Source organism: Botrytis porri, assembly GCF_014898465.1.
Source record: "Botrytis porri strain MUCL 3234 chromosome Unknown BPOR_004, whole genome shotgun sequence".
Classification (NCBI taxonomy): domain Eukaryota; kingdom Fungi; phylum Ascomycota; class Leotiomycetes; order Helotiales; family Sclerotiniaceae; genus Botrytis; species Botrytis porri.
Window position 1 is genome coordinate 1,190,869 of NW_024066078.1, and position 19,130 is coordinate 1,209,998.

General features: G+C 43.1%; 4 protein-coding genes across 4 annotated transcripts; 2 read left to right on the forward strand and 2 right to left on the reverse strand.

Annotated features, from left to right (window-relative positions):
* The first annotated feature begins 2,026 nt into the window (after nucleotides 1-2,026).
* On the forward strand, nucleotides 2,027-5,191 carry EAF01_003315 (uncharacterized protein). Its single transcript, XM_038911569.1, has 3 exons — nucleotides 2,027-2,931; nucleotides 3,101-4,458; nucleotides 4,513-5,191. Exons 2-3 carry the CDS (start codon nucleotides 3,369-3,371, stop codon nucleotides 4,554-4,556), a joined length of 1,134 nt encoding a protein of 377 aa, XP_038772804.1. The 5' UTR covers nucleotides 2,027-2,931; nucleotides 3,101-3,368; the 3' UTR covers nucleotides 4,557-5,191.
* Nucleotides 5,192-5,436: 245 nt separating this feature from the next.
* Nucleotides 5,437-8,700, forward strand: EAF01_003316 (uncharacterized protein). Its single transcript, XM_038911570.1, has 7 exons — nucleotides 5,437-5,784; nucleotides 5,897-6,151; nucleotides 6,238-7,936; nucleotides 7,995-8,181; nucleotides 8,269-8,311; nucleotides 8,374-8,403; nucleotides 8,462-8,700. The coding sequence occupies exons 1-3, from the start codon at nucleotides 5,548-5,550 to the stop codon at nucleotides 7,834-7,836; spliced, it is 2,091 nt and encodes a 696-aa protein (XP_038772805.1). The 5' UTR covers nucleotides 5,437-5,547; the 3' UTR covers nucleotides 7,837-7,936; nucleotides 7,995-8,181; nucleotides 8,269-8,311; nucleotides 8,374-8,403; nucleotides 8,462-8,700.
* Nucleotides 8,701-10,620: 1,920 nt separating this feature from the next.
* Nucleotides 10,621-12,321, reverse strand: EAF01_003317 (uncharacterized protein; the record flags this gene model as incomplete). The annotated part of the gene is made up of 1 exon (XM_038911571.1): nucleotides 10,621-12,321. The coding sequence occupies one exon, from the start codon at nucleotides 12,319-12,321 to the stop codon at nucleotides 10,621-10,623; it is 1,701 nt and encodes a 566-aa protein (XP_038772806.1).
* A 439-nt stretch (nucleotides 12,322-12,760) lies between these two features.
* EAF01_003318 (uncharacterized protein) lies at nucleotides 12,761-18,639 on the reverse strand. The gene is made up of 4 exons (XM_038911572.1): nucleotides 16,026-18,639; nucleotides 15,900-15,962; nucleotides 15,234-15,822; nucleotides 12,761-15,161 (listed from the first exon to the last, which is right to left on the reverse strand). The coding sequence occupies exons 1-4, from the start codon at nucleotides 16,206-16,208 to the stop codon at nucleotides 14,914-14,916; spliced, it is 1,083 nt and encodes a 360-aa protein (XP_038772807.1). The 5' UTR covers nucleotides 16,209-18,639; the 3' UTR covers nucleotides 12,761-14,913.
* Between the last annotated feature and the right edge of the window lie 491 nt (nucleotides 18,640-19,130).

The window sequence follows — 19,130 nt, forward strand, 5'->3', positions numbered from 1 at the left end:
TCTTAAGCTTGATCTAATGCTATTCAAGGAGAGTCTTCGTGGAACATTGTCACTTTCGACCATTCTTACTATCTCTCCCGTCATGTTGAAGGCGCGCAGTCTTACTATTTCCCCTATCATGTTCAAGACGCGCAGTCTTACTTAAGATTCAAACGCCATGGACTCACATGAATAAGATAGAACGGGTAACCTCGCCATGATAGTCTGCGCGTGGGGGAAATAGGGGTGCGTGAAAGCACAGTGAGAGTATGGATCGCTTAATACATGACAAGCTGAAATTGAAGGATACGAAGCGGGAACCCGAGTCAGGCTGCAGCGAGAGTGAGAAAGCTGATGAGCCTCCTTTGCCTCGAATAGAAAATTGCAGTTTTGATATTGTTCTACTGGCTTACATGGCTCTGACAGCGAAATTGGCGAACGCTACCAATGAATGCATCAACATCCAAGTTGCGTATCTTCATCCCAAAAACGGATTATTTTCCATGATACGACCCGTCCAATGCCAAGGAAGATGGCGTGTAGTACTAAAGGCTGAAAATAGATTATCGGGATCAACTGGATATTCTCCGAGCCCTAGGAATCGGTGAGGTGGCTTGAGGAGATGGCCTTGATTGCCGTTTCAGATGTGATGTTTGAGGTTAGTGGGTCTGTCAACTTGCTCGTGATGGATCGACGATATCTCTGTAGGGACCGGTATCACATTGAGGGGTTGTCGTATGAATGATATTTCTCGGGTGTAAAGCCGGGTTGGGAAGGGATCAAATGGGATGGGATGGTAAGCATGTGGTATGGAGATAGAGGAGAGGATGGTGAGGGTTGAGTGCGGAGATGAAGATGTGAGCCCAGCAATTGGTGAGATGTTGTTTTGTTGAGATGGCGAGACGCAAAGCATATTTACGTATATTGAACGAGGGGTCACACATGCGAACGCATAGAAAGGTACGGTAGCTAAAGTAAGTAATATACACGAAGAAGGTCAGTGCATCATCTTCTGTGTATCACAAACCCTTTGGCATTATGTGGACATTGACGAAGCAAAGATTGGATGGAATGTCTGTGTTTGCATATCCGAAGTTTTATCCCATAACTCACCCGCAACTCATCCGTCTTCCACAGACTCCCGAGTTTGTCAGACCCCTCGAGTCTTGGAGAATTAAGCTTTGATATAAGTTTGTTTCAAGGTGGAGTGCGTGTTCAGATTACACATTCCCCTTTAGAGTAGAAAAGATATATTACGATGTGCAATTTGGGGAGATACGATGGAGTCATCAAGGTGATCAACGTTTTCTATCTCCAAGTTGAGTCCGATTGGCCTGGTACCCCTGAATCACCCCCCTGTGAAAGACTCGGAAGAAGTCTGATGCATGTCGGTATATCAACGGCACAATACCACGTTTGATAATGAGGGATAAAGGATAATAATGATTGTTACTTGGCTCGGGGCTTGATGGATGAACAAGAGCACATGTATTAATATAATTTATAAGTTTCATGTATCTTCTTGCCTTCCTGACTTACGGGTTAGATCCTCCGAATGGTTACGCGGCTTTCCAAGTTTATGCGTATGTTGGTTCTGCATGTCGACGCACATTGTAAGTATTCAGATTCCAGTACGAAACTTTGCGGAGTGGGGGCCACATAGACTTTGATAGGAAGGAGAGGAGAGTTCGAGTGAAGGCGCGGAGAAAACGTGGTCTGAATATTGGTTGGAGATGCGGCGTTTCCTTGGTGGAGAGGGATGGATGTCTATACCTGCCCAGCTAGTAAGATCTGCCCGTGATAGAACCATCTCTCTTGCATTGCATTGGTGGTAATAATTGGAGGGATTTCCTCCGTTTGTGACTGGATGCAAAGGGCAGGAAAAGCTGAAACAAAGTCCGTCTTGACTCTTGATTGAGTCGGTAGGTAGGCTACCGGTCTCTGTGCCATTTGTGTTGCTAACTTGGATAGGTAGATGGTAGATACCTAGATAGATCATAGGTTCAATGATCTGATAGTATCATGGTTATACGAAGTCGCCATAGTCATATTCATAGTCATCATCAATGTAAGCAAGCTCCTCCGTATCGAGATACAGGAACCGATCCTCTGCATCTCATAGTTTGTTGACTTGGCCTGCCTGCCTTGACCTCATTACTTTACCTCATTCCTGAACTCTCCTCGCCTGCTAATAATACAGTCAGTAAGTACATAGTAGTAATGGCTTACCGAGAACAATACGATACGATACATTAATACAATAATAAATTCTAAGATTCCCAAGGTCCTTACTAATAACGCTTCTCTCTTGCTCTATTGTTGGTTTCGGCTTTGGATTCTTTCTACTTCTCCATATTCTTCTACTATTTCCTACTCTATTTTCTTCGCTCCCCAGCACTTTCCAGCACTTCCTTGACTTCAGAACGATTGTCTACAGGGATGATTCGTCACTAAACTCGGCTCATTCCTACCGTTCTAGTGTCAAAGTCCTCACGACGCATACAGTAATACCCGTACCACAGGCCTGATATATCGCCATGGTTGGTTGTAATGATAAGCTTGCCTTTCTGGAAAGAATCACCCAATCCAATCCTATCCAATCCAGTCCAGTCCAGTCCAGTCCGATTGACGAATTAGATAAATAAGTAAAGAGACGACGAAAAGACCAAAAAAGAGAGAGAGAGAGAGAGAGAGGATTATAAAACATTCTCACCCAACTACTCACTTCCAGCACTTTTGGTTAAACGAGCAAGGAAGAAGAAGAGACCGAGAATAAAAAAAAAGGTTTACTCGGGATTCATTTTATTACGAAAAGGATCAACAATAAGAAGAGGTCGATCAATGACAGTGCAAAGCATACCTCTATCGTCTATACCCTTCATACCTATTCATTCATTTTGAATAATTATTTGCCATTTACCTAGGTAACCTTCGAAACTTGGTACGAGAAATGTATATCTACTTTTCAATCCCCCCTCGAGCCCATCTTTGACCCATTCATTCTCTGACTCCTTTACATACAATCCACTCAAAGTCTGTCCTTTCTTCTCACATTTTAAATACCTTTTCTACCTTACTCCAGGTTGATTATCGAATCGAGGCTCATCCTTTTCTTTTCAAGCACTTCTAGTCTCATATCAAACGCTAGCTATCTGTTGGTTCCGCAATCCATTATCAAACACGCCTATGTGCGTTACCATCTTGGCATTGAATTGACGACCCAAAAATCTCCCGGAGTCCGGCCTATTCAGTGACCAGAACCTCTTGACGAGAACATTTCACCATACGGTAAAAGACAATTCTCGGGATAAGGGACGAATTCGTTCGGATAGTCGAGATACTGTGTATCAATTTCCTCGGCAGATACAAATTCTGCAATTTGCGCAAAGATGTTGACCTTCAGGAGAGCTTTAATAGCTGCGGCTTTCTTCCTTACCATGGTATTTCTGGTAACGCGAACGCACAATCAACCTGCATCAAACGATATGTTATTACAAGATTCGAGTATACCAAAAGCAGGAGAGAAAGATGAAGCGGATGTACAAACAAAGCCAGGCTCATCAGCCTCGACGGATGCGGTTCCATCCACACCAAAAAAGAATACTCAAGCTTCCCAAACACTATTACAAGATTTGTCAAGAGCACCTTTGAGAGAAAAGCTCGCATATCAATTTCCGTACGACGTAGAGACGAAGTTTCCGGCATACATTTGGCAGACATGGAAATACACACCAGCATCTGGAGAGTTTGGGGAAGCTTTTCGTCCTGCGGAAGCAAGTTGGTCAGAAAAGCACCCAGGATTCGTACATGAAGTCATCACAGACGAAGTCGCAGTTCATTTGTTAAAGCATCTATATGCTTCTGTGCCAGAAGTTTTAGAGGCTTACAATTCCTTACCTATGCCTGTCTTGAAGGCCGATTTCTTCCGTTACCTAATTCTGCTGGCCAGAGGCGGAATTTACTCAGATATTGATACCCACGCATTGAAACCTGCCCCGGAATGGCTCCCTGAGAGTGTGCCACGCGAAGCTATTGGATTGGTAGTTGGCATTGAGGCAGATCCAGATCGTCCCGATTGGCAAGAATGGTACTCTAGAAGAATTCAGTTTTGCCAATGGACAATTCAAGCAAAACCTGGACATCCTGTGCTCCGCGAAATCGTTGCCAATATTACTCAACAAACTTTGGACATGAAGAAACGTGGAACTCTCAAGAAATTTGATGATAAGAATGTTGTAACATTCACCGGTCCAGCTTTGTGGACAGATACTATTTTCGACTTTTTGAACGATGAAAAATATTTTGATATGACGACAAGCAAGGGAAACATCACATGGAGAGATTTCACAGGCATTGTATCAGCAAAGAAGGTTGGTGATGTGGTTGTTTTGCCTATCACGAGCTTCAGTCCTGGAGTTGGACAAATGAATGCAAACGATTATGATGATCCTATGGCTTTTGTGAAGCATGACTTTGAAGGTTTGTCTAGTAGATCTCTCGATGATAAGCACATCAACTAATCTGATTATTTAGGGTCTTGGAAACCTGAGAACGAACGACATGTTGGAGAAAACTAAATAAATATTCGCTTCCCGATGTCAGATACTTTTCCTTACAAAAGTTATATGAGCACATAGCACTAGTCGATTTCGAGCGAGCATCAAATGCATGAGTGGCACACTGACGAGCACAATGGGAGGCTTTTTATTTTTATATTTTTCGTTTGATGGGAAAACATAGAATGGTTGTCCTTACAAAAAATACCTCTGCGTTTGCTTTTATTCTATTAGCATGGAGTTTGATTTGAGATTTGGGATATTGGGATAAAGTTTCATTCTTGTTTGGATGGTTGAAGAAGGATTGAGGGGAAGGGAGGTGTATGTATGTGGAGGCAGGTCCCGAATTTCCTATGTTTGGCTGCAATGTCAAAAGCAGAAGACATGGATTTTCAAGTGTTGAGATTTGTGTATTCTTGGATTTTTGTACTTCTGGATTTCCTTGGGAGGTGGAATAGATGGTGGAATTGCTGAAGCGATGCTGCGATCTGCTTGGGATACGGATAAAATATCTTTATGAGTACTCCCAAAGGAGGAGTCGGAGATTGGTGAAGAGTCTACGGCGGTGGAGTTGTATATATAGTTGTACTATTGGTATTGTGAATAGGGAAAAGGAATCAATAAGTCGAGGACCAAGCAATCATCACAACATGCCACACTGTCTTTCCGATATAACTTTTTTGGTGCACTTTTTTTCTTCTGGGATATATTAAATATGACATAAATCTCAGATCTAATATGTAGCCAAGACTCAGGGGTAACTTTTCCAGCAATAGAAATACTACATAGATGAATTATGGGTCTAACATCGATCGAGAGAGCGGAAAAGTAGCGCGGAGCATACCCCGCCTTTTTGGACCGAGAGCTGTAGTACTTGTTGTACTTTTGTCCTTTAGTGGGACGACATTTCACAATGTCCACATACATATTGGTTTGTTACATGTATGCCATGGGCTGAAAAGCTTTGGTTTTCATTTCGGAGTAAGTGATTTTCTTTATTCTAATAGATGAAATGGCTTCTAGATTTTGTATTGCGGGAGCGAAAACGGGAACGGAAGCCAGAGCTGGAATGCGGGGATGGAGATGTGGAGATAGTTTGGGGATTAAGTTGAGGAGTGAGATGGCGAGAAGTTTGGGAGGTGGAGTGAGAGTTGGGAGTGCAATGAGAATCAAAGTTGAGATTGCGTTTGGAATGCGCTTTCAAAGGAGAGGTCTTTTGACAGAGAGTTATAGTGCTGGACCTAACGAGGTAACTGGGTTTATTGCTTCCCTCTCCTTTCCCTATCCTCGATACCCTCGCACCCCATTCATCTATCTTCAATTTCTTATAACCACCAAGTTAACGATTCATTTCCTATCAGCCGCCACTTCTCCAGCATACGATTCCCCAGCATTTCCGCAGCATTGTCAACGTTCATGGCGACAACCTTGCACTCATATCTCGCTCCCAAAATATAAAACTTACCTATCGAGAGTTGGATGAGAAAAGTAACGTTATAGCATATGGGTTGAGGAATCTGGGGGTGCAGAAGGGAGATAGGGTAGCTGTTAGTCTAGGGAACGGATGGGAGTTTGGAGCAATCACTTATGCAATTTGGAAATTGGGTGCTGTATTGGTAAGTTGAGGATGATGGAAGTGAATCTTCGGAGAGGTAGAGATGACTTTGAAAGATAGGGGAGATGTTAATTGTTATTGAAATAGGTACCGTTGAACCCAGCATTCAATACGAAACAAGTGGTGTCGGCCTTAAACCACTTGGCAGCTTCACACCTGATAATTGGCCATGAAACACATTTACCGTTCAAGCCCCCTAGGGACAATACACCTTTACTGAAAGATATCATTGGGGATCTCAGGCAACTCGTAAATGAATGGAAGAGTGAAGCTGTTCCAAGTTTAAAAAACGTTGTTCTAGTGAAAGATCCGAATGATGAACTTGCGGATTTTCCAGCTACAATTAATTTTCAAACGATGATATCGATATATGGATCAGATAAAGAGAGAAAAGTCATTCCAAATCAGGAATTGCATAAAGATGATGTAATCAATATTCAATTCACATCAGGTACAACTTCGACGCCTAAAGCAGCTTGCTTGACACATCATTCAATTCTCAACAATGGCTATTTTATCGGCTCTCGTATGGCTCTCACACCATCAGATATAGTCTGTTGTCCACCCCCTTTATTTCACTGCTTCGGTTCTATCCTCGGATATATGGCAACCGCTACTCATGGCAGCACAATTCTGTTTCCTTCTCCCGCTTTCAACCCTTCGGCAACTCTTCTGAGCATTCAAGAAAACAAAGCCACTGCCCTTTATGGAGTTGCCACTATGTTTCTCGCCGAACTCGAACTTCTTTCTACTGGTACTATTCCTCATACTGGCTTTGAACATTTACGCACAGGTATCGCAGCTGGTTCTTCCGTTCCTAAATCCTTGATGGAAAAGCTTCATAAACAATTAAATCTTACCGGTTTGACGATTTGCTATGGGATGACGGAAACGAGCCCAGTGTCTTGTATGACGACTCCTACTGATCCAATGGAAAAGCGAGTCAATAGTGTGGGGAAGCAATTACCTCATGTATCTACCAAAATCATCTCACCCTCTGATTCCAATAAAGTTCTCCAAATAGGTCAACGTGGTGAATTGGCCGTCTCGGGATATTTGGTCATGAAAGAATATTATACAGACCCAGATCGCACAGCAGAAGTCTTGATCACTGATAATGATGGGAAGGTTTGGATGAAGACGGGCGATGAAGCGAGTATGGATGAGGAAGGATATGTCAAGATTACAGGGAGAATCAAAGATTTGATTATACGGGGAGGAGAAAACATCCATCCACTTGAAATCGAAGATTGTATCTTTGGTATGGAAGATGTGAGGGAGGTTAGCGTGGTTGGAGTTTCCGATCACAAATATGGAGAGGTAGTTTGTGCGTGGATTGTACCTAGACAGGGTGTGAGTCGAGGGCCGGATGATGCGGGAGCGGTGAACGATATCATGAGCTGGGAAGCTTATGACAAGCTTGTGAAGATGGGAATTCGTACCAGCAACCATACTGAAGGCTCTAATGCAGAAGCCGGAGCTAAAATCACAGAGGGAGAGAAGAGACTAAACCCAACACTTACTAAAGAAGCAATTCGACGCCATGTGAGGACACATTTGAGTGGCCACTTGGTTCCTAAATATATCTTTTGGATGGATGAGTATCCGAAGACGGCTAGCGGGAAGATTCAGAAGTTCAAGTTGAAGGAGAGGGCGGAGTGGATTATTGGGAATGCAGGTGAATAGTAAGACAGAGGTTAATCGATAGATTAGACAGATATCTGAATTCGGAAAACGAAATTAGAGTCGTGGTTTTGCATGAGTACTCCTTCCTATCTCACCCTACGTATGTAAGAGTCTTTGATTGCAACCCCTCTCTTCCAAAGACTGGCTGATTTTGAAAGCATCCAAATCTATACTGGTCAATATTCGGTCTACCAATGTAATTCATTCTGTCATCTCTTCTTCATTGTTATTTTGTCCATCTGATTCGAATCTATGATAAGAAATTGACCGAATATATGGTGGTCGTGAGGATATAATCGTACTAGATAACTGTGGCTCTTGATCTCAAGTATACAATTCAAGTATGTATGTATATATTTATAAGGCTAAAATCCTCTGGGGAAAAAGACATAGATAGGAAGCAAAAAATACACTGACGATCTGGGGTAACAGACGTGGATTAGAGATCCTCTTCTCGAGCGAGTGTCTCGGTCGGGTAAGTGCGAGAATATCCTGCAGTTTTGAATGATTCTATCATTTTACTGAAATTCAATTTAGCATTACTATGCACGATACTTATTGAGAAGAGTGAGAATAGCAGAGTGAGGTTATTCGATCTGAAGGCTAACATTTGCACTTTCACTAGAAACTTCCCTTCTTCGTCGATGTCGTTTACAACAATACAATCTCACATACCCTCAAGATTTCCATCCCGCCACACGGAAGAGAAACCTCAAACATCAAACCTCAAGCTATATCATCGTAAGTTTCATCAACCCAGCACAATCTAACACCTATGCATGTTCAAAGATAATCCACTCCCCCGCCGAAAGATTCCACAAGATTAGGAAATGTAGCTTGCAATTTCAATATCAGACCCGCAAGCGAATTAGACAGACAAAATTCAAGAATAAGTTTTGTGCTATATAAAAAATCTAGCATTGCAGTGGTAGATTCACAAAGGGGAGAATGGGAAAGTAGATCTTCATGAATGAACATGTACTGCATAATCGAAAAGCAATAACTACCCAGGTATGTAGTAAATAGTGATCGAGTCCTCCCAGTCCAAACTTCACAGCAAGATAGAGAAACATACACGGCCAAGCATCACTACACTATCGTCCAATTCCCCAGAAGACAAAAGCACGCGTCTCATTTCACCAGGTGAAGTCATACCCGTTCTTCTCATCGCACACATCGAGGAAGATCTCAACGTCAGAACCCCATCCTCAATCCGGGGACTCCCCTACTCAAAACCAACTTTCCACTCCCTCTCCCCGCGCTTTAAAAAATCCTACAATATAAAGCTCCAACAAACAAGCCATCCCCACTCAACAATCTACCCCATCCGTCATCCAACCCGAAAAAGACCACAATGTAAAAATACGCAACTCGTGAAAGATGAACAAGGACTTGACACTGCCTTCTTCTACCATCCAATCACATTCCTCATTTCTCATTACCCATGGAGATCATAAGTTTTGATCAATATAAGATTCGACAATAGTGCTCTATACATACCATGAGAAGATAATACATATACTGTGCACATACATTACCGTGTTCACACATGCAAAAGGAGAATTGTGACTACAGATCTCGAAGAAATCCTACCGCTAGACCCAATGCCACTTCAACCATTCAATCACTTCAAACAAAAAAGAGAAATGCGAAGTTGCGTCCAAGATTCTATTCTCCACAATCCTGGGCTTAACTCCATCTCTATCCGTCTTCCCTTGAATTCAATTACCAATCACCAATTCTCCACCAACCATTCGAGATATCAAATCCCACCTTGTCGAGAGAAAACCGAGTTGGTACTACAATCTCGAATTCCCATTCCGACTCGAGAAGTTGAGATATTAATCACATAACCCCCCCCCCCCCCCCCCCCCCCTTAAAACCAAGAAAAACCAATAAAAACCCCTCCATCTATAACGAAAAAGTTCATATAATCACAGTATCTCCTTCATTCTCATCTCGTACTTATTCTCATCTCCATCTCATATTGCTGGCTCGCTATCATTTTTAAACCGTCATTTCTCTCCCAAACAGGTTACAGCGCTCCTTCCAATATCAGTATCAATCTTCCTTTGCCAAATACTTCTACACTTACCACCTACTACAATTTCCTTGAATACTATTTCACTCCCTGCTCCAAACAATCATCCATTGTCAATTGCCTAGAACTCACTTAAAATGCCCCTTTTATCTATCAGGAAGCGACGCGAAAGCCAATGAGATCTTGACCGATCTTTCGCGACTATAAGAAATGAACGGCGCATAGTATAAATGGTACACAATAGTATTACGAGTAATATGATTCATTCTACCTAAATAATGTTACAACTGCAATAGTATCCTTCTATACATGTGCTTTGGATATATGCTGCTGTAAGAGTTCTTCAGTCACTTCTTCTTCTGTCCTTCAACAGATCAAAGATTGAATGGATGAAACGAACTTTTGAATCAATCTTTTCCAAACGACGTCCGAGGGAATCCTAAAGCGGGCTAACGTTTGATTAGTAATGAGCCGTGATGCTTGCATGAGGAGCTTGGTAGTAAGGATTGAAGTTGATGAGGTGGTAGTATGCTTAGATACCCAGTATTGGCGTTTTAGAACCTATATCCGAATCAAAGTCTAGACGTCGCAATGTTGCTTGCTCAAACTTCATTTCTTATAAACATTATCCGAAGATATCAGCGAGGAGATCTTATATTCTCTAATTATAACAAGACAATCTTATGACAAAATCCGTTATCCAATCACAAGTTCATGTCACCGTCAAGTATGCTTGATTTTTCTTAAGTGGGAGCTTTTGGAGAGGCAGTGATTTGATGTGTTTGGACTGGTTGAGTCATGGATCCTCTAGCGAGGTCCTCGCTACTCGTGACAGTGGCAGTAACCTCTTGAATAGCCGCCGAGGCCTCGATAATTGTGGTTTTAGAGGTGAATGTGGTAGCAGTTGGATCTACACATCGACCAAACCACCCATAACTCTTACAAGATGTCGATGTTATCGTTGTCGTTGACGTAAACGTTGTACTCGCACTACCTTCATCTAAGCAACCCCACCAGCCAGGAGTTTTGCAAGTTTCGGTACGAGTCCTTGGTTTCGACGTTGTACTTGCAATAGTACTTGATGAAGTAGAGTGAGGGCCTTTTTCTCGTTTCCAATTGAAGCAATCAACACAATCGGTCTCGGCAACACACGCTGGGGGTTCATCATACTTCTTGTATACATTTCTGATGGAGGCTCTGATCCCATGAGTCGATAGAGATACACTCCAGCCCAAATCTGTAACAACATCGTATACACATCGTAATCCTGCATGACATGTCGACTCGAGGGCATAACCAGCAAAAGCACAAAGTGATGTAGCCCCATTACACGTACCCATATATACTGGATCAGCGGTGTGTCCGAAATTCCAGATACCTACATTATCACGAGCTTCAGAGGCCGAATTATATCCTGGTGGGGTAGGAAGAGCCAATCGAGAGATTGCTAATTCTTGAGGAACCGACTCAAAGGTCAGTACAGGGTGGCCAAAAGTTAATGCAACAAGAGTAGTGACGAGTCCTCCAAGAGAATGACCGGTCAACCAAACATCGGCATTGGGGTATTCCTCTGTAATATTTCCATAAAGTTCCACGGCAGCTTGATAATAACGATTCGGTTTCTTTAATGCTTTAGAAACACACATTTCGTTGCATGTGTATGTTGCCGTCATACAATCACACACTTTTCGTAGCCCCCATCCACCTTGTCCACAGCAACATCCCGCAAACAGATTATCGTTCTCCTTGTCATTTGTAGTTGTTTCCGCTCCATCGAATACAGCTGAAGTTGTACCCTTCAACGCGATAACGATTGTAGTATTTGTGTCGTCGGCATAAACATGGCCCCGCAGACCATCCGATTCCCATCCAATGGAAGATGAAAGGTTGAAGGGAGGTTTTACGTCTTCCCACTGAGGGTCATCTGGAGTTCGCTGATATGTGTTTGCTGCCATGACCGCAAAATTGACCACCGTGGATTTGTCTGTCACATTTGGCGCCGATACATCATCAACAGACCACGCCGATGCAGGTAAATCGGCAGGCCATTGATTGAAAGCTTCTATATCTTGTACACTTCGCTTTCGAAGCCGGTGGATGCCTATTGGAGCTGTGTGAAGGGTAAAAGGCCCAACTTCAGATTCGCCATCGCTAACTTCGAGGGCCGCTTTCTTTATCTTCTCAGGATTGATTCTGAGCCGTCGATGTAACTCAGGATATTCTTTCGTTCCGCGATGATACACGCTTCGCAGAGTGAGGGTTCGACTCTGAGTAACAGCTACATCGCCTGCAGAGCTTTTGGGTGGTGAGGTCCATTGTCGTAGAGGAGCTTGAACTGACGGTAGGAATGGCACCTGGAAACCTTCAGCCCAATAATTAGTCCATCCTGATACCAGAATAGAAGTGCAAATCAGTGGAATTAAACACAAGGAAAGTAGTAGCATCACGAATTATTATAAGTATGATAACGCATGCATGCATGTATGTAATTGTTTAAGTTGATGATATACTCTTTTAAGGCCATGAATGAATGCACTGAGACAATCTAGGTAAGCCTCGGTACAATAACTTACCCCAAATATCAACTTTTGGGCTTTCCCATACATATCGCAAAGATAGCATTAAACAAATCCAGAACGTTCAATTTCTCAAGACTGTTGGTTCAACAACCTTGAAAGACAGATGTCATCTTGATTTCCATAGATGTTTTTTTTTTTAAATAGACAAGGTAACATCTTAGACCTATCAATATTTCAAACGCCTACCTACAATCACAGACGTGCCCCTTTATTGCTGCCGTCAGGCATGAAATTTGCCTGTCAATTCACTATTTCACGAGTTCTACATTGTCTAGGCAAACAACAGTCATAAACGTCAATTGATTAAGACTAGCAAGAGTTACAACGTTAGAATCTAGTCTTCTAAAATGTTTTTTTATCATTATTTCCCTGAGTGTTGCATAGAGCTGCAGTTTCAACCGTTATTCATCTCATTACACACCGTCAAATGGTCTACCATCAGAACACTATAGCTAATAGAAATCCAAATGTAACATGAAACGAAAACTAGTTATTAAAAGGCCATGAGTAGCGATGGCGTAATAGCATCTAAATTTATGCCACCTATGCCGTTTTGCGAGATGATGTAAATGATAATATGTGCCAATGGCCACACCATGCCACCGATCGACTGACCAACCGAACCGCCATGCGTACTAGGTTTCCTCACAACCCAACCGGAAACGAATATGAAGTCCTTCAAACCTCCACAGAACTGGAATGAAACCGATCCCAATCGTACAACTCAGGCCCGCAAACATGCGAGCAGAGTATTAAGAGAAAGAAATAACAGACTATTGCCACCCTAAATTATTGAAATGACACGCGCTGAAGCCAAACCACCTTTCTTGAGGTTCCCAATTTTGACATGCAATTTCCTACTGCTGTCGGAAGTCAATGAAGAGGACAGGTTAGAAGATTTCCCTTTGTGCAAGCCGGCCGTTATGCCTCGTGGCTAGCCGATTCGTCTTCAGGAGAATGGCTAACAGCTGCTGGTAAATGACCACGGTATTGGACGTCCAATGTGGATATGTTTTATGAGGGCCGAATGATGATCAAGAATGCTATCCTGGATTTGAAACCATGCAAGAAACTGTTGATAGTGCTGAGATGAGGCGAGATATGACACAATACTGCAAGGTGCAGATAGTCCTCGGGAGGTTCAGTGGCCAATTTGAATGATTTATGTGTCTTTCTTCAAGGCCCGCTTGGAGGGAGCGATGGATCTCAAGTTGGGATGCCGAGTCCAAGCCAGGAATATGCTTGCAATGGGTCGATTCACGGGGCCTCTTTCATATTGTTGCTTGGATGTTTTGGTGTCTGTTTGGACCACACTTCTCATTACTCGGGACTGTGTCAGGCGGCGCCCAACAACCTTCTGTAATCCATGGAAAGGTCAGATGTTCCGATGCTCCGGAACTCGATGGAATTCATATGGACAAGGCGACGAAGAGAGACTGAATTTGAGCCGATTCGTCCATGATACACACCTGAATCGAACACGAACGCAATGGAGGGAATATCGAGAGATAGCACGTCCAAAGGTTTGAACTTTTGAAATCCAAGAGACGGTAGTCCGAAAGGGTAGCAATCCAGGTCCAAATGAAAAGAAGGCCAATCCAGAAAGAGGTCCCAAAACCGGATGGTTTCACTATACCTGTGCTGTGAAGCCATGCTTGAAAGTCAGTGATGAAAATCCATGGTCGGGTCTTGACCACAAAGGAATCCATAAAATGAAGTAGATGGGCATTATTTTGAAGTGCTGAAATTATCCTTTGAATGGCTGCTGTCGATGTATATACAAACTCCTCTACAATGCTGCCTGAACCCAGACCTGAATGCTCTGACGAGTATTAAGATACTAACCAAATCACGAAACGTGGTATGGAGGAAATACCAGCCGGCGGGGCTTCCGGAAATTTGGGTCCAAGGCAGCAAGTATGAGGGATGGTATCCTAAAATAATCCAGAAACTTTCAAGAAAACATAAACTCATGATGCGCCCCAACGGCCTGTGCGTGTGCAAAAACTGATGCAACTGACAGATGAAAAATGCAAGAAGGCAAAAACACATCCGTTATCCTCAATTGGTCTTTCGAAGCTCATAAAGCCGGGGATAAATGCTCTGCACATGCAAAGTTCATGATAAACATCCGCGGCAATTCTCCGATAATACATTCCGTATTCGGTCCAGTTCGTGGTAGTCTAGCGATGGGTATGATAGAAAATCCTGGTAACATAAAGACCATACCTCGATATCCAAGATGCAATACCTATTGCATTCTCGGCTTTTTATTAAGATTCCGATGAAGTCGTAAAGTACCCTTTGTCTCGTCTGGATCCATAATATGGGAGCTTCCTTTGATTGGTCCAGTGTTCCAGTAAATCCAGGGAATAAAGCAATGAAAAAAAACGCCAGGACATGATAAGAGTCCGAGGAAACAGTATCGCACAAATCAATTACGTCCCAGAGAGAAGATCAATTCCTGCGGCGCTGGTGATGTCTGTCACGGTCATCCCTACTGTCCCGGTCACGCGGTCTTTGAGACGAAGAAGTGGCGGTGCCACTTCGTCCAGATGGCATTGGCTGAGAGTATGATACAGGTTCCTGGTATGATGAGCCTGGTTCAGTATATCCGGCATCTTGCATCTGGTAATCTGAACTTTCCGGGTACGCTCTGCTGTCGTATATCTCCGGAGTGGACTCATAATTGCCTGATGGAGCAGCTAAATTGTTAGATTACGTTCGTTGCGAGAATAAAAACAATTAAGAAAATGGATGCACTTGGGCGTACGCACCACGACTACTATAGTAGGGATCTGTTGGTGCATGGGCGGCATATGCTGGTGTTGATGCAGGTGGTCCAGATTGGGAGTAGTACTGCGTTGTAGGTGCTTGGTAGGATGTACTAGGTGGATATTGAGTCCTAGGAGTTGACTGAGGAACAGATCCGCCGCGGCCAGCGGGTGGTTCAGCAACAGAATAATTGGATCCATGGATATAAGTCCTGGAGTCATGTGGGTATCCTTGGGTGGAAGGAGCATACGGTTGTGATGATGGCTGGGTGTAGCCATCATTCTGGTAACTTGTGGGCTGGCTGTAACCCGCCGAGTAACCCTGGCCACTTGGTTGATATGATTGGGAACTGGGCACAGCAGCCGATGGTGAATTATACATCCCTTGTTGTGCAGCAGGTCGAGGCTGTGTTGCATCCATTCTATCCATTCGAGCAATAGATTGATCGAGTGCATTTGAACTTCTGTAGTCCACTACTATAGGGGTGTTAGATTTTCGAACTATCTCGTTCGAATCCCTTAAAGAGATACCATTTGTAGGGTATTGTGCATTCGATCTAGCAAGTCTCTCAGCTCGCCAGTCTGCAGACGCCTGCTTTAAATCAAATATCATTGCCTATACCTCAAATTCATCAGCGACATCACTTAATCGATATAACGCGACATTACATTTGTGAGGTTCCTGTAAGCTGTGATCACGTATACAGGCTTAAGTTGTTTCGTCCTCGGGTCCTGTAGATAAAGACATTAGTTTTTCGTCGCAGATTGAAGTCTGAAAATTTGGAGTCGACTTACTTCCACGTCACCCGGTTTGACGAGAGCATCGTTACCAAGATACCGGCAGATGTCGGCCGTGATAACTTCTCTGTCGATACCTTCAGCGTCAATAACAAACTGGCCTGTCCTGCTAACAGATGAGTGTGGTGGCTGCGGTTGCGAGCGCGAAGCTCTGCTATCTCTATCGTCACGTCGCGACATGATGATGATCCAGGAAAAGGTTGGTAGGAAGAGAAAGAGAAGGACCAGAAGTGAGGATTTTGGAATGCAAATCACACACAAGTCAGCCTAGGGAATGAATGTGGTAGCACACAAAATAACCGGTGACAAATTGGATAGTCAGAACACGGCCTAGAAGAAAATCCTGTTTAGAGAAGTGGAAAACTTTCTCAATATCCGGGGCGGGGGGGGTGAATGGGAGCCTCGAGAAGAAGTAATCCTGTGGAAGTACGAGAAAGGATCGGTTGGTCCTGAGTAACTTTGAAGCTTGGAAAGCGTATGAGAAGAGGGTGTAAGATTTGAAAAGGTCCTATCCAATCCCAGAGAGTGGTAACGCAGGAGACGCGGAAGCTGGTATAATAATGTCGTGTAATATGAAGTCGTACTCTAGGAAGAGGCAAGTAAATAATTTAACCTTCTAGACGAATGATGACTGGGATATTTTCTCTGAGCTGGCGATCTGTTTGTTCCCCTTGTGTTTTTTCTTTTTTTCGATGGAAGTTTTGACTCTTGTCTTGAAGACTCACTACTCAAAAGAAGAATTGATTTTTAGATAAGACGGTGTGAGAGGAAGAGTGGGAGAAAGTGGCAAAAGCGAGAGAAGGCTGGGTTTGCGAGGAGTGGTGTGTCGAGTGTGTCTTTTTTTAATCCCCCCTGTCGACTGTAATTGTAGCTGAATGTCCGTTTAGGAAAGGTGCAGTCATAAGGGTTTTAAACTGGCCGCTTTTAAAGATCGTGTACAGCCCAACCAGTCAAAAGAATAACTATTGAATAATTGGACAACAAGCAGCAGCTGTATAGTAAGAATGCGAGGAAAATTGAGAGATTTGTGACGGGATTATGCTTATTATTCTGTTTGAAGAGGAAGATCCTTTTCAATCGATTTTTCTAATGAATTTGATTTGATCTGATCCGATCTGATCTAGGTTGATTGGATATATTCCAGAAAATGATTGAACCTTCTTTTTGTTGAAGAGGAGGAGAAAAGACGAGGGAGGAGAGGCAGGAAGGATCTCTCTCTTTTCTTCTTAGATTATCCAAGGTAATTAATATTGATTGCTATGGAATGTAGTCACAATACCAAATTCTTGTTCTTGCAGTCAGGTATTGTGGGCAGGATATGACGAATAGCAAGTGCAATGCAAAACCAAATGTGGGCAGAGTGAGCGAGCCAGCCTGTTTTCTTGATCCTCCGAGGTACTTTCGTACGGGAGTATGTAAAGGAAGGATGACTTGAATCTGGAATGGGTCGACAAGTGTGGCGTAAGGTTGGATATGGTAAGGTGGAAGATAGTGATGGCACCGATGGGGTTTCAAAGAGGGGGCAGCAGCAACAACGGCCGTGACAACTTTGGGGAAGTATATAGGTAGAGAGGTTCAAATACCTAGATATGTATGGATATAGAGAGAGAGAGAGAGATAAATATGCCTCGTTATAGCTAGGCGTGGGAAGAAGTCTCCAGGTGTTTAAATAGTGAACCAATTAAATATTAAATTTTCGTATTGCTTGTTCAAAGTTTTATATCTTCATGTCAGGAATATAGTGAAAAATGTCGACATGAATCATTAAAAAAACTCTAACCAAAACCTTTATGTTAAGGGCATCTTTCTGTATACTTATCAGAAACCTTTCATCAAACAGATTGATATCTCACCCTATCATCAGCTCATCCATTCTCCAACCCATCATAATCTCCAGTCCTCTCAAGCCTGAACCATTGGATCTACCCAGGGATCGAAATCCAGTCTATCACAATACTGTTCCATGATGATTCGGTCCTACGACCAAGGACCCAACGTAAATTCTGGGTTCTGGGGAATATAGACTCGCCGACTTTGCCAGAAAGTGGAACTCCTTCCCTTGCTACTACAGCGGGAAAGTAGGGAAATAGATGGCACACACATTGAGTGTGTAAAGTGATCGAAGATGACGCGTGAATACATCAGAGGAGAATATCCATCCTGTAATGAGCGACGCCGAGGTTCCCCTTGACCAATTCTTCGTTTATGGCAATCGAATTATTTGGTCAAATCTGTATCAAAGCCTTTTTACCTACCTTGACCTACCTTGACCTTACATGAATATGCTATGCTATGCGATGCCCTGTGCTATACTTACTCTACACACATGTTGTGCACAGGATTCTACCTGTCATATCACATTAATATCTCAATCTACTAGACCGAGGGACCAATGGTAGATGTGACATTTGACCCCCAATTCCGAGCCTCGGATTGCACAACAGAAACCATCAAGGCTTGAATATTCTGCGAAGAACGAACAGGAACTGGAACAGGAACTGGTGATCGTGATGCTGGATGCTGATAGTGAATGAGATGCAAAAAAGCAAAGGGCAGCCAGCGATTCTTGCAGTTTTGCTGGCAAGGTTTGTGATCTTGGTAGTTTGGGTGGTCTGTGATTGATTCTTTTGTGGCGCGAAATCAATCGGGTTGGGTATTGATGCATTCCAGCCTAACGCAAGGAAAATGCTGCCTAACCCATATAAACTTCAATTTCACAGGTTCACAATGGTTCAAAATTAATTTTCATTTGTCTTTCGAGAAGCCATCATGATACTTTCAGACATGGATTAATTTAAGGCACATTGACAACAAATCCATGCGACTGGCGTTTGTAGATTGTCTAGAGTCACTATAGGCCTACCGATAATCCGATAATTTTTATTCTATTACCTCTTCTCACAACCACGAGGCTCCTGGAACTCTTTGCGTCTTACTGTATATGTACAGTGGTTGATGATGTACTCTGCCGATCAAAATATCTGATGAGAGACGAACGACTTAAATTTGGTAGGGCTAACGGTATCTCTTTCATCCCATCCAGGCAATGGTACTATGCGTGGGTGAGACATTGTCTATTGTTCTTGATGCCTTGAATATTGC